We start from the raw sequence: 23,178 nt of genomic DNA, 5'->3' as shown, positions 1-23,178 counted from the left end.
ATGTTGGGGGTAGGAGTTTATTTATTAATTAATTTATTTATGGCTGTGTTGGGTCTTCGTTTCTGTGCGAGGGCTTTCTCTAGCTGTGACAAGCGGGGGCCACTCTTCATCGCGGTGTGCGGGGCTCTCACTATCGCGGCCTCTTTTGGTTGCGGAGCACAGGCTCCAGACGCGCAGGCTCAGTAGTTGTGGCTCACGGGCCTAGCTGCCCCGTGGCACGTGGGATCCTCCCAGACCAGGGCTCGAACCCGTGTTCCCTGCTTTAGCAGGCAGAATCTCAACCACTGCGCCACCAGGGAAGCCCTATACTCTTGCTTTAAAAGGATAAAGGCACATAGAATGTCAGTAATAATGTAAACATTGTTTTTCAGCCTTTTTGGAGACTTCTCAAACCTTTTATATGTTTAAGCTTTCAAAAAGGAACATGTAATTTGTTTAGCCTAACTGGAGAACAGTCACAGCTTGCGATGGAGAAATAACACATTGCTTAATTTTGAATACATTCATGTTCAAAGACACAAAGGAAAAGTTTAGGCAAACAGCACAATTCATCCTCCAAACAAAAGTTTTATGCTTAACTCAACAGTATAATTAACAAGAAATATTTCATGAAATTTTTTTACTCTGAAAATTCTGAGCATTACATTTTAAACACAACTTCTACTTTTCAACTAACATTAACAACTATGAAAGTACTTTGAATAATTCCATGTTGTCATTTTCTCTGAATATTCATAAAGGGAAAGTTAATATATGCCTCTTCCCCCCAAACCAACATTTTTGTTTTAGTAGTAATCAAGGATCAATTAAAGAAAACAACTTAAACTTTTCCTTTGTAAAGAACATTTGGTACATAACTGAGTGTTATTTTTAATATCTGCTTTGGCCCTCTCATTCATATTGGCTTCCCGCATAACCTCCCCTGGAAGCCCCACAACCTGAGCTACTGTATGAGTCACGAGGAGCAAGGTAGCCCCCATTCACAGAGGGTGGAAACCCTGGTTGTTCTTGTCTTCCACGCTCACGACCACTTGAATAAGTATTACTTTGGCTGCTTGAGTAACCTTCCGGACCTCCTCCATATCCATCTGTTGTATTGCTATCATAGCGACTGCTTCCACCGTAAGTCACAGGGGCCCTTTGTGCTGCTGGTGCACCACGGGAGTCACCTGTGAAGTTAATGATTCATAAACTAAATTTAAACATTACAAATTTTTCTGGTATCATATAACATGACTTAAAGTGCTAAATATTTGAAAAGATAAGCTTTATCTGTCTCTGCTATGAAAATATAAACTATGTAGCAACAGTGAAGGGCTTTCACATTTATTTAAAAGAGTGAGCAATATTTTTCAGCCTCAGTAGTTTATTTTAAAGTAAATGTTATTTTCTGAAAATGGACTGAAATTCTGACCTTCATAATGTTCCTATGCTTCATACTTTTAACAGCACTCTACTGATTATTTGAAAATGTTAAAATAGGGGCTTCCCTGGTGGTGCAGTGGTTGAGAGTCCGCCTGCCGATGCAGGGGACACGGGTTCGTGCCCCGGCCTGGGAGGATCCCACATGCCGCGGAGCGGCTGGGACCGTGGGCCACGGCCACTGGGCCTGCACGTCCGGAGCCTGTGCTCCGCAGCGGGAGAGGCCACAACGGTGAGAGGCCCGCGTACCGCAAAAAAAAAAAAAGAAAAATGTTAAAATAGTTTTTCTGTAATGAGAAAAAAAGATGAGACTGTCAATTTACCCTTCATTGCATTTTAAGTGAGCTATTAAGAAAATAATTCAAAGGTCTTTAATTTATCAAAAAGGCCATGCTAAACATAGTTTTACCTTTGAGGAATTGAAGTAAAATTAGAGTAAACAACGATCTGGTTAAGTCTAATTCTATGATTTACAGGTTGTAACTGGACTCTTACCGTAACTCCCATATGAATCCCTGTAAGACCTTCCACTTCGATATTCAGAATAATCTCTATCACGACTTCCACCACAGCCATCACGATCACTAAATTTAAAAGAATGACATAGATTTAAATTACGTGTCACGATCACATAATTTAAAAGAATGTTTTTATTTGATAAAAACACAAAACTTTATATTACCTATGTTCTCCAGAGGGATGATCATTCCAAGAACTTGAATGTCCATAATAACGGTATGCATTGACTCTACGTGGTGGAGTATAATCCTTGCTGTCTCGGGAGCTTGGATAAGCTCTGCTTGAATAAGTTAAATAAAGCAGATAAAATTTTAAATGCAACTTATAATATCCAGAATATATAAAGAATTCACACAACAGAAAGACAAAAAATTTTAAACGGGCAAAGGACTTGAATATACTTTTGTTCAAGGAAGATACACAATAACCAACAAGGACATGAAAAGCTGCTCAACGTATTTATTATGGAAATGCAATTCAAAACCAAAATGAAATATCTACTTTGCACCTATCAGACTGGCTATAATTTTAAAAAAACAAACAGAATATATCAAGTGCTGGTGCAGATGCAGAGAAACAAATCATGTATGTGCGTGGCAGAAATGTAAAATAGTACAGGCTCTGTGGAAAAGATTAGCAGTTCCTTAAAAAATTAAAGAATTACTATATGTCCCAGGAATTCCATTCCTAAGTATATATACACTCAAAAAGAATTGAATACAGGTACCCAAATGCTTGTACAGGAGTATTCATGACAGCACTATGATGGGAATAACCCACACAGATGGATAAACAAACCATGTTAACCACACATAAAATGGAATATTTAGTCAGCCAAAAAAAAAAAAAAGATCCGAAGTAGTGATTCATGCTACAGCATGAATGATCCTTGAAAACATTTATGCTAAGGGAAAGCTGGATAATAAAGGTCACATAGTGTTTGATTCCATTAGTATGATATATTCAGGATTAGATAAATTCATAGATAAGGACACAGATGGGCACCTACCAGGGACAAGGCGGGAGAAAATGGGAGTGACTGCTTATTAATTTTATTTTGGGGTAATGAAATGTTTTGGAACTGAACAGAGCTGGTGGTTGCATAACACTGTTAAGTGTACTAAATGTTACTGAATTGTTCACTTTTAAATGTTCAATTTCGTGTTAGGTAAATTTCAGCAAGAACAACAAAATTAACCATGGCTTAATTCATATACTGTGTTTTTTCTTACCTATCTTTAGTAGCATAACCACCATCTCTTCGTGACATATAGCCAACTCTCCGAAAAGAGACTGGCTCTCTGTGAGGAGAAGCTCCATAATTTTGTCTTCCACGTGACACTGAGCCTTTAATTTAAAAATGCTTGTGTTTAAGTATCTCAAAATTGACAGTAATGTTTCGAAGAAAAATTCAAAAGTCTGATATCCTTCCTCTCTCCAAAATCATTTTAAAAAACTACTCCTTCTAAAATTCCATTTATGCACATTTTTGTTTCCCTTTAAATGATACCACTGAACATTTTATTTTCGGTACATCTCCCGTTCCCTATACATTTCACATACCCTTTCAATTACCAGCAGTAGGGAAAACTTCTCAAAATTTGAGCAAATAATTAATTTTTGGTAACTACTGTCACATATTCAATCACCAAGTGGTTGGCTCTCTCCTTTATGTGTACAACCTTAATTACTGACCTTTTATGATGATAGCAATAGTGACTTCTATTGTTTATTAGCAATAAAGGGCTCATTTGAAAAACACTGTACCACTTCCAAAATATGAAACTATCTCCCATAAATAATGTTCTCTTCATGTGTTAATTCTTATTCCTAATTCCTAGAGGTCACTAGGACGTTGTTTGTTCTCTTCTCTTGTTTGTTCACTAGGCTAACCATCTAATAATGGAAAGGGTAGGCTTCTTAGCTTCTGTTGTATTTGGAAGTCAATACCGTGCTACATTTGGCTTCATTAATATTCTACACATAAAATGGCAATTTGAAAATGACTGTTTCAAGTCCGTACCATATTAAGGATCAGAAAACAGTGCTAAAAAAGTTAAGAGCACAAACTACAGTTCATATGGCAAGTTTCAGTTATTGTTTATAATAATTAAATAAAAAACCAGGTGGCCAATATACATAGCTAAACTACTCTACAGACCAGAGCATTCTCTCACAGGACATAGTTTTCATGAAAATTCTGATATTGAAACTATGTGATAAAGAAGCCTACTAACCAAAAAGTGTTAGCAACAACTTAAATTAAGAGGAATTCTATAGCAAACATGGACATGCAAGCAATGTTTTCCCCACTGCACTGCTAATCACCTACTACATGTATAATTAGAAACTAAAAGATTATTTCCCAACCACAAATCAATCAATAAATTAGTGACTGGTAAACATGTTCATATACTTCTCACTTTCCATTTTGCTTAAACATTCTGTTTAAAATAGCTCACTTTCATTAATAAGAATCAACTGTCTCTGCATTACATAGCATTTACCTTGTCTTCCCATCCCACTACTGCTTGGTCTTTGAGCAGATCTTTTAGGAGGAGGACCTCCACTTCTCGAAGATGGTCCTCTTTTAACTGGAAAGGGTCCCCTGGAAGAACTCGCATTGAGACTAGGAGTATATCCACCACAACCTGTGTTTAAATGAAATCTTTTTAGTTAACTAGAATCAACATTTTTTCATTGGTCAAGTTTCACTTATTGTTATAAATTTTCACTAAACAATTACCCCAGTCTTCAGCTTTCATATTTGTCTAAACCAGTAAGATTGTTTGCTCATATGACACATAAGTTAGTACAGTTCAAAGACTTACTGTAAAAGTCAGTTTGGAAAATCTAGCAAGAAATTCAAGAACCACTGGTATGAAAGCAGTTTGGGGAAAAGAGAGAGAGTACAGAAAAACCTGGATAAATTAAATGTAAACCTGAATTTTTGATCAGTTTAGGAGGAAGATGATAAGTTATTAGTTATATAATTCTGGTGTCAAGGAAGCTTTTTTTTTTTTTTTGCGGTACGCGGGCCTCTCACGGTTGTGGCCTTTCCCGTTGCAGAGCACAGGCTTTGGACGCGCAGGCTCAGCGGCCATGGCCCATGGGCCCAGCCGCTCCATCCTAGGTATAGATCAAAACATTAAAAATAAAAAAGATGAATAAAAAATGCATTACCTAACAGTTAAGTATATACATACAAACAACCCCCTTTGCAGGAGAATATCTGCTTATAACTTTACAGTTGGCCCAGTATCCCTAGTTCTGCATCCATGGATTCAACCAACCTTGGATCACGTAGTGATGTAATATGTATGTATTGAAAAAAAATCTGCTTGTAAGTTGACCCACAGTTCAAGCCTGTGTTATTCACAGATCAACTCTTAATGTTGATTTTTCAGTGAAAAGGGCTATGTTGCGTTCAATTTTAATAGTATTTAAGAAAGGCACATTAAATACTGAAAATTTATGTTGTACCTTTCTAACCAGAAAGATGTTTAGATATATTCCAATTCCCCTGTAGTGCCACAGGCAAGAAAAAATGAGTATTCTTACACATGGCAGAATACGAACTGGTAAACTTTTCTCAAGATCAAGTTAGTGGGAAAAGAACAAAACTATGTTATCTTAAAATGGGCACACCCTTTAACTGAACTTTCAAAAAACACTTCCTAAAATTCACACATCTAATTAACACAAAAAGAAACCAAATGTTTTATTTCTGAAGACTGGTTATGGTTAATAGGTGAAGCAAAGGTTGTTAAATATATGGAAGTTTTTGAAATACAAAGTGCTTTTCCTCCTTTTCTTACTAAGTAGAAAACTTCTCTGAAAAAATTCAAAAAATATATTTTCAACGACTTTCTCCTCTAATACACACAGAAAGAAAACATACATGTTTCTGAAGCAGAGGTTTTTACTCTTTTCCTGAATCAAAGACACCTTTTAGAATCTAAAGCCCTATTTATTTCCCTAAGGTATTTTCCCCCAAATGCAAACAACAGACCCAGGGAGGAAAGCCTCATATCAAAATGACAATGGAGATTTGCTTAGATTTCTGAACACATACACTTAAGACAAATACTGCAAGGTGAAACCTAAAATATGAAGTGTTTATCCCTGAATTGTGGATATTCTGAGTGACTTTTATTTTCCGCGGTGTAGTTTTCAAGATTCTCTAGTATTTTTATGATGCAATAAGTCTACTCTCAGAATAAAATTAATCAATGTATTTCTAATAGATTATTAATGAATCATTGACTTAAACTCATATAAAGTTATTGGCCCTAAAGTGAAAAATTCTAATGTATGATCGATAGTAGTACACTCTGTAGAAAACTTCTTGAAGAAAAGAGGCAATTAGTAATAATGGTAAAAGAGACTGAATTTAGTTTAAAATTTATGCTATTTCCCTGTAAGGTGATTAACTTTTTGCATATTATCTAGTTAAGTCATTTTATAACTACAATAAGTCCTTACAACTTAGAAATACTTCTGACTATCAATGTAATTCATCATCTAATAATTCTTACAGACTACTTTGCTCATAAAGGATGGAATAAAAACTGAGATGTTTCTATACAGTTAAACTTAACGATTTTTCGGTCCTATGGCTGCAGCCTTGTATTTTAAAACATTACCCAAGTGTCCTCCACGTGAGGGATGCTCTCTTGCTCTTCCATTTCCTCCTCTTCCATTTCCTCCTCTTCCATTTCGTCTTCTTCCATTTCGTCTTCTTCCATTTCGTCCTCTTCCATTTCCTCCTCTTCCATTTCCTCCTCTTCCATTTCCTCCTCTTCCATTTCCTCCTCTTCCATGTCTCAGATTTCTCAGATGGCCCCTGTTTCTTGCAGGAGGTTGTGGTCTCTGTTTACCACCGCTGTCAAAAGATGGTTTGTTGGCTCGCTCTACTTTAATAGCTTTTCCATCCAAAGACTAAAAAGATTAAGTATAACATTAGTAACATTACATCAAATTTATTTACTACTGCACTAGTTCAAGATCAGTATTTTTTCCACAAAGCAAACATTTTCTTCTGAAATGATTGTGTCCTTCACCGTGCCAAATAAATGAGATTTAATTAGTAACAGTCTTTCAGTAAGTCATCCAACACAAAGTGTATGTATTGGCAGTTACAGCTCCCTGAAATGTCCTCTGGTATTAAAAGAAGATTAATACCTCTCACTTATCATGAGAGAATATACCCTTTTATTTTCTATAATGGATAACTAAACTCACTTCATTTCTGTACTTCTACCATTCAAAGTTTTCAGTGTCCCAAGGGTATATAAAAGTATACGTGTCATTTAAAAAATAAAATTATTCATTGGAATAATGGAATTATCCATTATTCAAAATGGTTATTCCTACTCTAATTATTTTTAGCATTTATTAAATATTAAGAGAAAGAAAAATTTCCAACATGATTGTTGTTCTGTATTTACTTCTAATAATTTCCCTGGTTTTTTTTTTAAATAGAGCACTTATCTGGTCCTTAACATCTCTTGCCTTATTCAATTGTTTAAACATGTCCCCAAAGAGTAACTTATTATAATACTACTTCATATTCTTATGTTTCAGAAATGCTTACATTTCTTAATCTTCCAACAGCTTCCTAAATTAACCTTCTATAGATGCCAAAGTAATTTTTGAAAACATAATGCAAATCATCATATAATTGCTCTACATAAAACACTCTAGCTGTTTCATGTTATTTTTGGAAAACAATTTTAAATGCTGAATTCCTACTAAGACTTCTGGTGGATATGGATGGGCCCTGGCCCAATACAAACAGCCTCAACAGCCATGTGTTCCCACCTTAGGGCCTCCTTTTCTGTTTCTGGGTCCAAAATATTTCCCATAGACTTATGAATGGCTGCCTCCCTCCCAACATTCAGGATATAACATTGTTAGATCTATATGTATAGAAATAGTGTCCACCACTCCCCTTAAGCTCTAATGAAATTACTTACTTTATTTCCCTTAATATTTTTCCATATGAAATTGCATTTATTTTTACTTGTATGCTTCTCATCTTTCACCCTAGAACACAAGTGTCCAAGAAAATAGGTATTTTGTCTTACCCACAACCATTAATCAATTGCTAAATCAATGCCTGCCAATAAAATATCTGTTGAATAAAGAAGTGAAGACTAATGTCTACACAGACTACGCGTTCTTGTGCTTGAAAACAAAGAAAATGGGGGTGGCGGATCACCATCAACTGTTCTTCATAACGCAACTCTATCTCTGCACCCAAAATAAAATCATGAGTCAAAGTCAACTTTTAGGTACTACCATACCTTAAAATATGAAAGTAAAGTAAAAGGGTCAACATGTGCCAAGTGCCTGCAGCATACCAGAAACCAAGCTACAGAAAAAGGGAATTAATGTATGTGTTCCACACTATGAGAACTGAGAAGCACTGGAGGTAATTTTAACAATTAACAATTCACAGTATGATGAATATAAAAAGATATTACCTGCAATATAAAATGGGAAAAATATTACCTACAATATAAAAAAAATCTTGGAGCAAATATGCAATTAAAAGTACAGTTTTGGGCTTCCCTGGGGGCGCAGTGGTTGAGAGTCCGCCTGCCGATGCAGGGAACACGGGTTCGTGCCCTGGTCCGGGAAGATCCCACATGCCATGGAGCGACTAGGCCCGTGAGCCACAGCCACTGAGCCTGTACGTCCGGAGCCGGTGCTCCACAATGGAAGAGGCCACAACAGTGAGAGGCGTGCGTACACACTCCCCCACCAAAAAAAAACGCCGAGACTTAAAAATAACAGTATGGGGGTTTTCCATGGTGGCACAGTGGTTGAGAGTCCGCCTGCCGATGCAGGGAACACGGGTTCGTGCCCCGGTCCGGGAGGATCCCACATGCCGCGGAGCGGCTGGGCCCGTGAGCCATGGATGCTGAGCCTGCACGTCCGGAGCCTGTGCTACGTAACGGGAGAGGCCACAACAGTGAGAGGCCCGCGTACAGCAAAAAAAAAAACAGAAACAGTATGGGATATTGGGGAGAGCTCTACAGGCTAAAACTTATTTACTTTTATGTTTGAATGCTAAAACAGGTTTAAAATATATTGTTAAAGCTAATGTTAATTTCAATCTCTTTCCAACCAGACAATCCAGCACTTATGTGACAAAAAGGAGAGTGAAGGCTTATATGGCATTATGTTAGTTTAAAAAATTAGAAAAAAGAGAAACAATCTAGAAATAGTATTAAATGGAGAACACAAAATATTATTAAAAGACTCTTACCTTTCCATTCATATCTTTGGCAGCATCCTTTGCATCTGCAGAATTCTCAAAAGTAATAAAAGCAAAGCCTCTAGACTTGTTTGTTACCCGATCCTTCATCAAAATAACTGTAATACACATAAATCTTTTTAATTTAAAATTTCACATAAAATTGAACTTTTCATATTTTCAAAATAATCAATCCTTTGACAATTTCTCATAAGGCCTCCTTAACTCAATTTGATGTTATGGACACAGTACAGTAACAACCTCCTGAAAGTTACTTAACACTGAAACAAAAAACAAAAACACATAAACCAAAAAAACCCTTTCCATTTTATATCATTTCCAGTATTTTAAAAATAGAGTCAATAATTTCAACCATTCTACAATTAGCATATCTCTTCCCATTTCATGTCCTATGACCACAGTGTATTTAAAAAGCCCTGGGACTTCCCTGGTGGTCCAGTGGATAAGACTCCACTTTCCCAATGCAGGGGACACGGGTCTGACCCCTCTTCAGGCAACTAAGATCCACATGCCGCATGCCACCCGGTGTGGGCTTGATCCCTGGTCAGGTAACTAAGACCCTGCATGCTGCAAAGCACAGGTCGGGGGAAGAAAATAACGCTGCTTTTTTCCCTTCTCAGTAGTAGGAGCCCCTAAGGTGTACACTTTCCCTCATTGCCCAGTGCTTTCCTAATAAAAAGTAGAAACTTAAATAAAAAGTGCTCATGTGTTAAAAACAGAAAAAGCATTATAACTTAGCTGTCCAGTGGTGTATGTTTAATACACATTTGCTTTGAATAGATACATATATTGGTTCTAAAAATTACCTTCCATAATGTGACCATATTTCCCAAATACCACTTCCAGAGAATTTTCATTGGTGTCAGCATGGAGGCCTCCTATGAACAGTTTCCCAGGCTGATCTGCTTCCACCATTTTTCTGTAAGTAATTAAAAATATATCTTTATACTCATAGCAAAAAATACATTATAAGCCAAAAGTATCAAACTATTACACCTGTTTAAAACTCAAGTAAAGTACCCAATATCAGTGAAATTATTTGCCATTTCTTACTTAAAAGAGAGGAAACGTGAAACACAAAGCAAAATAAGCACTGGCATAACAAATGCTCCACTTTTTATAGATCTCTTACAAAAACCTGTATGTAAAAATCAGATTAGAAGGCAACTGTAAATTCTTTTGAGCTGCAGGGTTCAACGCTTCATTTCCAAAAAACAACAAAAAAATAAGCAATAAAAAATGCTCCTGGATTCTACACATCTAACAGTTAATAAGTTTTATGAACTGTGCAGAAAATACCTTAAACATTGTTTTCAAAATTTTCCCATCTACTCACATTTTTCTTGATTATGCATCAAATACTGTTTAAACTTCAAAAATGGTAAGTCATAAAAGCAAAGGAGGGAGTTACATCCTTTACTGAGGGAAATTTAAACTGTTTTACTTATACTGAGAGACTTTAAGAAACACTGGTTCAAAGAGAGTAACATACTTTATGTGCAAAATTAAAATCTGACGGTTTTTGTCAAGTGAATCAACATTTTGACATGTGATAACTAAAGTTACAGGTTTTAAATCATTTAAGTTAAAATAGTTAGGCATCTTGCCTCTATTGTTCAGTACCTCTGCTTTCACAAAGAAAACCCGTAAGGAAAAAAAAAGTGCACGCGGAACAAAATGGCGCCCTGGCGTACGCTCCACTACCCGCAAGTGAGAGAAAAAAAAAAACTTAAACAGCAAAGAGGGTACGCGTTAATCAAAGGTAAAGTTCTCAGTCCGCCTCCAGGTGTAAACAAGTTAAACAGCAAAGAGGGTATGCCGCTAATCAAAGGTAAATTATCTACTCGGTATTCCCTCCCACAGCATTTCAAACCTATCTCCACCCCTCTCCCCACCCTCTCAATTCACGGACAAAAGCCAGGAACTTCACTGGCTTTCCACTGCTGCCTTGGGAACTGATTATCTGGAAGAACAAAACTTAAACGTACTGTTCAAGAACAACTGATAGACTTCTGGAGACAGTGTATATTCAGACATATGTCTACAAACACAACTTACTCGGCTCTTAAATCTTACAGAGAAAGCCTGAGAGAAAAATCAAAATCTGAATTACCATGCTTTCTCTGGGAACAGGAGAAGATACAGGTATCAACTCTTTCTCCTGAGGTATAAATTATTCTCTCCTCCCTAAAATGCCGAATTCCTTACCTTACTTTGTCCTCTTCTTCAGAAGTCTTCCTCCCGCGTCTCTTCAGACGACCGCTAAAGAAACTAACGGTCAAGAGCAAGCGCTCTACTTATAGAAAGAGGATGAGGAACGGGACGTAGCGCTGGGTGGACAAACGGATGAGCCGCACTGGAGTTAGGGAAGATGAAAGATGTAGAGGTGGGGGAGGGGTGAAGAGAGACACTCGCGAGAGCAACTGGCGAGAGCAACTCGCGGGAGAAACTCTGAAGAAAACTGCAACGACACAATGTGTTCTCTACTTTTTTACTGCATACATTTCCCAGTTGCTTTAATTTAATCAATATAAAGGAGAAGGGCTTTCCTGGTGGCGCAGTGTTTGAGAGTCCGCCTGGTGAGACAGGGCACATGGGTACGTGCTCCGGTCCGGGAAGTTCCCACATGCTGCAGAGCGGCTGGGCCCGTGAGCCATGGCCGCTGAACCTGCGCGTCCGGAGCCTGTGCTCCGCAACAGGGGAGGCCACAAGGGTGAGAGGACTGCGTATCGCAAAAAAAAAAAAAAAAAAGTAAAAGGCAATTTGGGGGAATAATGTGAATTTCCATATAATCAGTAGGGAGAGTTCAGGGATTTTTTGATACATGAGAAATGGGGAGGACCAGATCATGAAGCATTTTGCTTGTTATGCAAATATGCTACCTACTTTATTTTTTAGTGGAACTGTTCAAATAATTTTAAACAGAAACGTGAATGTCTACAAGATAAAATGCATATGGTACTTTAATATGATACAAAGGAAGGCAGACAAAAAATAATCTAAGCTTCAAAATTTAGTAGTTATATGAAACTGGGGAAACTACCTAAACTCTTAAATTTACCCAGTCTACAGAAACAAGATGATAAAGAATGATCAGATAGGGTTATTGTGAGGGAAAATGATGTACTCAGCACAACGCCTAAAAACATAACTCAGGGTTCAAAACAAAAGTGTGGAAATACTGTAATTGTTTTATATTAAGTGGGAGCCTGAGATTAATTTGTAATCCTGCCTTTCTTAGAGACTGGTCAAAATCATGATACAGTTTTTTTTGTTTTTTGTTTTTTTTTTGCTATACGCCGGCCTCTGACGTTTGCGGTCCCTCCCATTGCAAAGCAGAGGCTCCGGACGCGCAGGCTCAACTGCCATGGCTCACGGGCCCAGCTGCTCCGTGGCATGTGGGATCCTCCCGGACTGGGACACGACCCCTTGTCCCCTGCATCGACAGACGGACTCTCAACCACTGTGCCACCAGGCAAGCCCCGAAACTGTTTGTTTTCAATTATGTTCCTTTGCATATTTTGTATAAAGTAAATAATCATTGTATACTTTCACTAATAATAAGCCTAAAAGAGCATAGGAAGACATGACAGAACACACACACGATTGGAGTGAAGAATAATTATTAACAAAAAGATATGAAAAATAATTAGTAGAAATCTTTGGTGGATAACAAATGATTTAACAGAAGACAGTTTACCAATAATTATTCAAGAAGAAGTAGAAACCCCAGACGTAAATTATAGTCAATTCTAGGGGATAGGTGAACTTTTGCTAAAAAAGCTAGTATACTGATGACAAATATAAATAAATGCTATTACTCAGATGACAAAGCTTGTGTGTCAATACTGTTTACAGACGTAACCTCTAAAGATAGCATGCACAAAATGTATGACAATACAAATGGTAATGAATTAGGAACAGGGCCCCTTCCTTTCTGGGAATAACTACTGCAGACTAACTGGTCAAATAAAAATGTCTAATAAATATTTTGGGCTGGCTACTATAGGAAGTGCTTCATTTACCTATGAATTTAACTATCTCATTTGATTATTGCCACAGTCCTATTGACTGCTATTCTTATCCTCATTGTACAGATTAAAAACTTTTTTTCTCAGGTATGTGCAAGACTTTTTGAAGAAGAAAACAGTAGAATTCTTTGAAATACTTGAAAAATGACTTGAGCAACTGGAGATGGATGTTCTAATATGACTTCCATATGACCTTAAATAATATGTAAATAATATAAATAATGTGAATGAAAATTATAAGGTTATCTCATATATATGTATATATGTATTAAGGTATTTATATTTATGTATGTATATATCTGTGTATATTACATATTTACTTATATATAATCTGTATATACATATTACACATATTGCATTCTCAATTAGATTTTTAGAGTTTATTTAGAAGAATTAACATTCAGAAATTTAGAGCATATTCTAACAAATGGCATCCTTTCTGGATATTAAAGAGGATTATAAAGCCATGGTAAATGGAATGATTTAGTGAACACACAGAAAAATAATAATCAGAAAGCATGTCCATAATAATAAAGGAACAACTGGTAATTTTAAAGTGTTCTCGATAAAACAGAAGGCAAAGCGCAATCAATACATTTTGCTATCAAATTTTTAGATAATATTGTGGGTAGAGGAACATGTTGGATATGTTGCATCTGCATGGATAGATTCAAGACTGCATGGATAGATTCAAGAAGCAAAATTCAGACTATAGGAGACTATATGGGATAATCAATATGGATTTATAATAAATTGAAAAAAATAAAGAATCGAAGGGGAAAACTGTTTTAGAAAACAATTAAAAACATTTGAACCAATTGCAAAGTTCAACTCTTATTTGCATTTTATTTCAGTGAAACTGAAAACATTTTTAGTTTGCCATTTATGAGAAAAATGGAAATTTGAACATACTTGATATTTTATGATTTTTAAGACATTATTAATATCTTTGTGGGTTTTCTCTAGTAATGTGATGGCCTACAATTGTCCATTACATATCTACTGACTTGGCTTGACCAAACTGTAATCAGCCTTCGCTCCTCCTCACAGTGTACTAAACTTTGACCTGTCCCTCAACTTCGGGGAATCACTAATATACTAAGGTCAGAACATATTCTGTAACAGCTTATTCTGAGAATCAGCTGGCAGGGGAAACATTTTCTATTAAAATACCCCTATTTTACCTCCTGCTCACCCCTCTGCTTCTGTCCCACTAGGTTTCTGCTGCCCTTGCTCATCCTTTCCTCTTAAAAAATACTTTTTCTACTTGATGTTGAAATACCTGAAGATTCTGAAATCAAAGTGTTCTTCTATTCAATCGTCTTTGTGAATAAACTCTTTCCTTACCTAGGTCTTAATTTGGTTTTCAGTTTTCTAGTGCTATGACGCAGATAAAGTGTTGAGAGCCTTTTGATCTTTATCATCCTGACCAACAGTGCTGCCCAAACCGGAGGGGTTCCAGCCCAGGATTTGTGTCTCAAATGAAAAAGTGTAAATGTTACCCTTGAGTAGAACTCCACCCTAACTGAGGCCTTAAACGGAGGTGTTCTCTCTCTGTTGCCCAGGAGTGGATAGCACCATGAGACAGATAGTTCTTGACAGATAGTTCTTGTTCCCCAAGAACATGGCACCAAGCAGGTGACATCAGGAGTTAGTCAGCTTCTACCCAAGACACTGGAACAAGGTCCCCAGCTTCCAGGAATTCCTTATCTTTCTACCCTCACCGTTTTAACTGTCTTTCTTTGCTGATCTTTCATCTCTGTCACCTCCACCATCACTTTTGCTATCTGTATAACTGATCCTATTACAACTGTAGCTCTCCATGATAAGCCTCACGTTGTATTACCTAGTTTTAAATTAATTTTTCATAGGAGTAGAGTTGATTTACAATGTTGTGTTAGTTTCTACTGCACAGCAAAGTGAATCACTTATATGTACATATGTCTCCCCTCTTTTTTAGATCCTTTTCCCATATAGGTCATTACAGAGCATTGAGTAGAGTTCCCTGTGCTATACAGTATGTCCTTAGTCTCTGTTTTCTATATAGTAGTGTGTATATGTCAATCCCAATCTCCCAATTTATCCCTCTCCCTCCCTTCCCCCCTTGGTGTATTACCCCTCTTTATCTTCTTCCTTACATGAGCTGTTTCCCCCGTAAGAATTACTCTGTCCCTTCAAGGAGCCCCAGATGTATAGTATTCCTTCCCATCATTCAGAGCTAAACCTCACAGTCCTACTTCTGATTGATTTTATCTACCCACTTTCCTTTGGAAACCTGCAGTTTTCCCCAAATTGCTATACTGTCTCAGGTTTAAGGGCATTCTTTGTGTTGACACTTAGTGAGGGGGAACTTTAGATTTTCTCTGTAGACTTCAATACTTTTTAGAAAAGGCAATGCATATTTCCACTGTAACATAACCAACAGCTGTTTCAAAGATCTAGGTATTTTAAATTATACTACGTTGCCACCAATACAAATATTTACACTATTATTACGGGAGGTCAAAGTACATATTCCTTACCTTGTTCTTTTAATACAGTATACTGAGAAGGTCCTAAATACAATTTAACCTTTACTTGGAACTGTGTCCTGCCATCAAAAACTTGGGAACTTTCCTCTTCCAAAATGGATGGGACAGTACTTTCATCAAAAGGGTCATATGAACTCTGAAGTATAAACCCATCTGACAACCATTTTCATGAACTCTAGGTAACTCCTAATGAGACATATTTATGACTACTTTGCATATTAGTATCTTTCTGCCAGATGAGCTGGTATCTGTTATCTAGCTAATTAGTCCCTATCAAATCTTTAACTAGATTATCTTCTTTCCTCACGTTAACTACATTTTTACCTCTGATTTAAGTTTTCTAGGAACCTGATGAATCTACAAAGACATGTGACAACTACAACTTAGGTGCAGAATTCCACCCAACCATGCATGTGACCTTTCTTGGTCACGAGGTTCTCAAGAAGCCTTAAAAAAAGAGTAAGAGATTGAGAGTTCAATTAAAAATTTGACTATTGCAGCAGAAGACAAACAAGCAACCTTTACTCTTGGAGCTTGTGCTGTGTAGGCCATTTAGAAAGGTCACCAAAACTCCTGCATCTTCCATGTTCTCCTTTAGTAAATAACTATGACTGTGGGCAATCTTATCGAAACTACCAACATCATCACCAGAGAACTCCAAAACTCCACTGAGTATTCCTTCATAATTGACTGGCATTGAACATGATTCTGGCTTCCTGCCTGTGGCCATTCTGTTGTAGCTGGAAGTACCTTCTCTGCATGTTTGCTGAAACCTCTCTGTTGTCTATGCCATCACCAAAACATTCAGACATCTCCTGAGCTTAGTCTTCTATGGTATTGTCCCTCGTTCCTTGAACTGAGTCTGCTTACCCTCAGGAATGTGTAGATCTCCTGAGCTGAGTCTGGACCTCTGAGGAGGGTCTTTGTCACCTAGGGTGGACCTAGGTTTCCTTGTGTTGAGTGTGAACATGTTCAGGTATTGTTTGGAGATAACTGAGCTGAGCTGATTGGGTCCCTGTGCTGAGTCTAAATGTCTTATGTGGATTTGTCATCTTCTGTGTTAGTTTTTCGTGCATCTTTATGTGGATGGAAGATCCATAATTTGAGCTGGGAGCCACCTACCATGAAATTTGAGGTCCTCGATCTAAGTGTGGCTATCCTGAGAATATCTGGTTTACCTGCGGTTTTTAATGGGCCCAATAGGTTTTGGTTCCCTGTTATGGGTATGGGTATACTGTGGTGGGACTCGGTCTTCATATAAGGGTCTAAGACCCCTGTGATGTGGCCTGGGCATGCCTTAACTGAATTGGGGTCTCATAAGGTGGGTGTGGGATCTGTTAACGTAGATCACTGGCCCCCAAACTGACTCTGGGTCACCTGACTTGCATCTGCAGTAACTACAGCTGCATTTGTGTTCTCTGATTGTGGCTTGGGATCTCTTGAGCTTACCTGGGGTATCTGAAGCTGTCTGTAGTCCCCTGAGGTGGCTATGTGATCCCTGAGCTGAGTATGCACCCCCCTGGTGTGGGTCTGGGGATTTTGTGAGTATCTGAGTCTCTGTGGTGTTTTTTTTGAGGATGTCTGATAGACTTCTGGAGACAGTGTATATTCAGACATATGTCTACAAACACAACTTACTCGGCTCTTAAATCTTACAGAGAAAGCTTGAGAGAAAAATCAAAATCTGAATTACCATGCTTTCTCTGGGAACAGGAGAAGATACAGGTATCAACTCTTTCTCCTGAGGTATAAATTATTCTCTCCTCCCTAAAATGCCGAATCCCTTACCTTACTTTGTCCTCTTCTTCAGAAGTCTTCCTCCCGCGTCTCTTCAGATGACCGCTAAAGAAACTAACGGTCAAGAGCAAGCGCTCTACTTATAGAAAGAGGATGAGGAACGGGACGTAGCGCTGGGTGGACAAACGGATGAGCCGCACTGGAGTTAGGGAAGATGAGAGACGTAGAGGTGGGGGAGAGGCGAAGAGAGAAACTCGCGAGAGCAACTGGCGAGAGATTCTCGCGAGAGCAACTGGCGAGAGCAACTCGTGGGAGAAACTCTGAAGAAAACTGCAGCGACAGAATGTGTTCTCTACTTTTTTACTGCATACTTTTCCCAGTTGCTTTAATCAGTATAAAGGAGAAGGGCTTTCCTGTTGGCGCAGTGGTTGAGAGTCTGCCTGCTGATGCAGGGCGCATGGGTTGGTGACCGGATCCGGGAAGATCCCACATGCTGCAGAGTGGCTGGGCCCGTGAGCCATGGCCGCTGAGCCTGCGCATCCGGAGCCAGTGCTGCGCAACGGGAGAGGCCACGACAGTGAGAGGCCCGCGTACCGCAAAAAAAAAAAAAAGAAAAAAAAGTAAAGGCAATTTGGGGGTATAATGTGAATTTCCATATAATCTAGGGAGAGTTCAGAGATTTTTTGATACATGAGAAATGGGGAGGACCAGATCATGAAGCATTTTGCTTGTTATGCAAATATGCTACTTTATTTTTTAGTGGAACTGTTCAAATAATTTTAAACAGAAACATGAATGTCTACAAGATAAAATGCATATGGTACTTTAATATGATACAAAGGAAGGCAGACAAAAAGTAATCTAAGCTTCAAAATTTAGTAGTTATATGAAACTGGGGAAACTACCTAAACTCTTAAATTTACCCAGTCTACAGAAACAAGATGATAAAGAATGATCAGATAGGGTTATTGTGAGGGAAAATGATGTACTGAGCACATTGAACACAACGCCTAAAAGCATAATTCAGGGTTCAAAACAAAAGTGTGGAAATATTGTAATTACTTTTATATTAAGTGGGGGCCTGAGCTTAATTTGTAATCCTGCCTATTTTCGAGACTGGTCAAACTCATGATACTGCTTTTTTTGGGGTTTTTTTGCTGTACGCCGGCCTGTCACCTTTGCGGCCCCTCCCATTGCGGAGCACAGGCTCCGGACGCGCAGGCTCAGCGGCCATGGCTCACGGGCCCAGCCGCTCCGCGGCATGTGGGATCCTCCCGGACCGGGGCACGACCCCATGTCCCCTGCATCGACAGACGGACTCTCAACCACTGCGCCACCAGGCAAGCCCCGAAACTGTTTGTTTTCAATTATGTTCCTTTGCATATTTTGTATAAAGTAAATAATCATCGTATATTTTCACTAATAATAAGCCTAAAAGAGCATAGGAAGACATGGCAGAACACACACACGATTGGAGTGAAGAATAATTATTAACAAAAAGATATGAAAAATAATTAGTAGAAATCTTTGGTGGATAACAAATGATTTAACAGAAGACAGTTTACCAATAATTATTCAAGAAGAAGTAGAAACCCCAGACGTAATTTATAGTCAATTCTAGGGGATAGGTGAACTTTTGCTAAAAAAGCTAGTATACTGATGACAAATATAAATAAATGCTATTACTCAGATGACAAAGCTTGTTGTCAATACTGTTTACAGACGTAACCTCTAAAGATAGCATGCACAAAATGTATGACAATACAAATGGTAATGAATTAGGAACAGGGCCCCTTCCTTTCTGGGAATAACTACTGCAGACTAACTGGTCAAATAAAAATGTCTAATAAATATTTTGGGCTGGCTACTATAGAAAGTGCTTCATTTACCTATGAATTTAACTATCTCATTTGATTATTGCCACAGTCCTATTGACTGCTATTCTTATCCTCATTGTACAGATTAAAAGCTTTTTTTCTCAGGTATGTGCAAGACTTTTTGAAGAAGAAAACAGTAGAATTCTTTGAAATACTTGAAAAATGACTTGAGCAACTGGAGATGGATGTTCTAATATGACTTCCATATGACCTTAAATAATATGTAAATAATATAAATAATGTGAATGAAAATTATAAGGTTATCTCATAATATATGTATATATGTATTAAGGTATTTATGTTTATATATGTATATATCTGTGTATGTATATTACATATTTACTTACATATCACATGTATATACATATTACACCTATTGCATTCTCAATTAGATTTTTAGAGTTTATTTAGAAGAATTAACATTCAGAAATCATTTAGAGAATATTCTAACAAAGGGCCTCCTCTCTGGATATTAAAGAGAATTATAAAGCCATGATAAATGGAATGATTTAGTGAACACACAAAAAAGTAATAATCAGAAAGCATGTCCATAATAATAAAGGAACAACTGGTAATTTTAAAGTGTTCTCGATAAAACAGAAGCCAAAGCATAATCAATACATTTTGCTATTGAGTTTTTAGGAAATATTGTGGGTAGAGGAACATGTTGAATGAGACTGCATGGATAGATTCAGAAGCAAAATTCAAACTATAGGAGACTATATGGGATAATCAATCTGGTTTTATAATAAATTGTAAAAAAAATAAAGAATTGAAGGGGGAAACTGTTTTAGAAAACAATTAAAAACATTTGAACCAATTGCAAAGTTCAAACCTTATTTGCATTTTATTTCAGTGAAACTGAAAACATTTTTAGTTTGCCATTTACGAGAAAAACGGAAATTTGAACATACTTGATATTTAATGATTTTTTAGAAATTATTAATATCCTTGTGGGTCTTTTTCTAGTAATGTGATGGCCTACAATCGTCCATTACATATCTACTGACTTGGCTTGACCAAACTGTAATCAGCCTTCTCTCCTCCTCACAGTGTGCTAAACTTTGACCTGCCCCTCAACTTCGGGGAATCACTAACATACTAAGGTCAGAACATATTCCGTAACAGCTTATTCTGAGAATCAGCTGGCAGGGGAAACATTTTCTAATAAAATACCCCTACTTTACTTCCTGCTCACCCCTCTGCTTCTGTCCCACTAGGTTTCTGCTGCCCTTGCTCATCCTTTCCTCTTAAAAAATACTTTTTCTACTTGATGTTGAAATACTTGAAGATTCTGAAATCAAAGTGTTCTTCTATTCAATCGTCTTTGTGAATAAACTCTTTCCTTACCTAGGTCTTAATTTGGTTTTCAGTTTTCTGGTGCTATGACGCAGATAAAGTGTTGAGAGCCTTTTGATCTTTATCATCCTGACCAACAGTGCTGCCCAAACCGGAGGGGTTCCAGCCCAGGATTTGTGTCTCAAATGAAAAAGTGTAAATGTTACCCTTGAGTAGAACTCCACCCTAACTGAGGCCTTAAACGGAGGTGTTCTCCTCTGTTGCCCAGGAGTGGATAGCACCATGAGACAGATAGTTCTTGACAGATAGTTCTTGTTCCCCAAGAACATGGCACCAAGCAGGTGACATCAGGAGTTAGTCAGCTTCTACCCAAGACACTGGAACAAGGTCCCCAGCTTCCAGGAATTCCTTATCTTTCTACCCTCACCATTTTAACTGTCTTTCTTTGCTGATCTTTCATCTCTGTCACCTCCACCATCACTTTTGCTATCCATATAACTGATCCTATTACAACTGTAGCTCTCCATGATAAGCCTCACGTTGTATTACCTAGTTTTAAATTAATTTTTCATAGGAGTAGAGTTGATTTACAATGTTGTGTTAGTTTCTACTGCACAGCAAAGTGAATCAGTTATATATACATATGTCTCCCCTCTTTTTTAGATTCTTTTCCCACATAGGTCATTACAGAGCACTGAGTAGAGTTCCCTGTGCTATACAGTATGTCCTTAGTCTCTGTTTTCTATATAGTAGTGTGTATATGTCAATCCCAATCTCCCAATTTATCCCTCTCCCTCCCTTCCCCCCTTGGTGTATTACCCCTCTTTATCTTCTTCCTTACATGAGCTGTTTCCCCCGTAAGAATTACTCTGTCCCTTCAAGGAGCCCCAGATGTATAGTATTCCTTCCCATCATTCAGAGCTAAACCTCACAGTCCTACTTCTGATTGATTTTATCTACCCACTTTCCTTTGGAAACCTGCAGTTTTCCCCAAATTGCTATACTGTCTCAGGTTTAAGGGCATCCTTTGTGTTCACACTTAGTGGGGGCTCTGTGCATGTTTAGCAGTAAACATTAGGGCAGACGGGAAGGGCTCCCACTTCCTCTTTTCAGCCTCTCCTTCAGAGCCTAATTTCTTCACCCAAGTGCTGGATCCATCTTCAAGACATTGAAGCACACACGTAGCCACGAACTGGTTCCCAGTGGCCTCCCACAGCTGCCTGAGGGGGAAAGAGAAACCAGCTGAGGACAAACACCTACAGAGCAAAGGGAGCCCTGGAGCACCTCTCTAAGCAGGCGACCCGGGGACACGCGAACCAACCTGAGAGCTCCAGGAAGAGGAAAGCGTGTCCCAAGTCGGCTGGGCCCCTAGCACCTTGTCTTCCTGTATGGTGCCACAGACAGGGGCACGGGGAATGGAATCGAGCCTGCGTGCTCCCCACAGTCACCCTGTCCAAGGCAACCGGGAGGAAACAGAACACAGGTGCACGTGACTCAGCTCCCACTGCGCCCACTTTCAACCACACCGTCCCACAGGCAGGGCAATCGTTTCAAGAACAACCCGTGGAGCTAAATGTGCACGAGGGCTAGATCCACAGGGGAGAGGCGGGGGACGGAAAACAACTGGGACAGTAAACAAGGGGGCGCTGACCAAAATCCTTTCTCGTGGAAACACGTACGTGTAGAGTTCTGCTCAGGTACCTGCCCGTGTGTGGTGTGTGTGTGGGGGGCGTGGGGGTGCACGTGATGCACGTGCGTGCTCAGGAATAGGCACGACTACTGTCATGCATGCGTGGACGTTGGGATGGACGCAGGGACGTGGAAAAGCTTAAAGAGCTCATAGAACGTACGTAAACTGTGGGCCAGTTGAAGCCCCCAGGCCAGGGAATCCAGCCCAGAGATCCCACCCGTGGAGCAAAGTGTAAGTGGCATCACACGCCAGCACCCTCGACCAGGGGCTGAGATTAGAGGGAGGAAGAAAGCACCTGTGGAAGGACAGGGAGGATGTAAAGTACATGAGAATCATAAAGGGCCCGATGCCCAGGCCCAAAGAGGAAAGACCCACCCCCCACCCCTCCAGCCCCACTCCCATCTCAGCTACAGCCACCTTTATCTCCTTCTCCAGTGCACGAGCAACCTTTCCCCCAGCCCTGTGTAGGCCCTTGAGAAACACCTGGCCTTTGTTTCATAAGGTTTGGCACACCGACCCACACCGAGGCATAACCGACTGCCTCACACTGATTTTGCTGGTTTAAGACATCACTCTAATGTTCTGACAACCCTTGTGGCTCAGGAGTATGGCCGTGATGGCTTAGCTGGATTCTACCCCTGCTCCCCTGTCCCACAAGACTGGGGCGAAGGGCTGGGCTGGGCTGTGATCTCATTTGGAAGGTGGACGAGAGCAGAACCACTTTCACAGGGCATCCTTAGGGTCGGCAAAATTCACATCCTCGGGTTGGCAGTGGTGAAGGCATGCA

General features: G+C 38.9%; 1 protein-coding gene across 1 annotated transcript; it reads right to left on the bottom strand.

The window, feature by feature from the left end:
• Positions 1 to 879: 879 nt before the first annotated feature.
• Positions 880 to 10,141, bottom strand: LOC137217822 (RNA-binding motif protein, X chromosome-like). The gene is made up of 9 exons (XM_067724785.1): positions 10,033 to 10,141; positions 9,218 to 9,324; positions 6,770 to 6,882; positions 6,588 to 6,649; positions 4,449 to 4,592; positions 3,174 to 3,288; positions 2,105 to 2,230; positions 1,918 to 2,006; positions 880 to 1,169 (listed from the first exon to the last, which is right to left on the bottom strand). Exons 1-9 carry the CDS (start codon positions 10,139 to 10,141, stop codon positions 892 to 894), a joined length of 1,143 nt encoding a protein of 380 aa, XP_067580886.1. The 3' UTR covers positions 880 to 891.
• Between the last annotated feature and the right edge of the window lie 13,037 nt (positions 10,142 to 23,178).

The sequence above is a fragment of the Pseudorca crassidens genome, chromosome Y (genome assembly GCF_039906515.1).
Source record: "Pseudorca crassidens isolate mPseCra1 chromosome Y, mPseCra1.hap1, whole genome shotgun sequence".
NCBI lineage: Eukaryota > Metazoa > Chordata > Mammalia > Artiodactyla > Delphinidae > Pseudorca > Pseudorca crassidens.
This window is presented reverse-complemented; position numbering and strand designations above follow the sequence as displayed.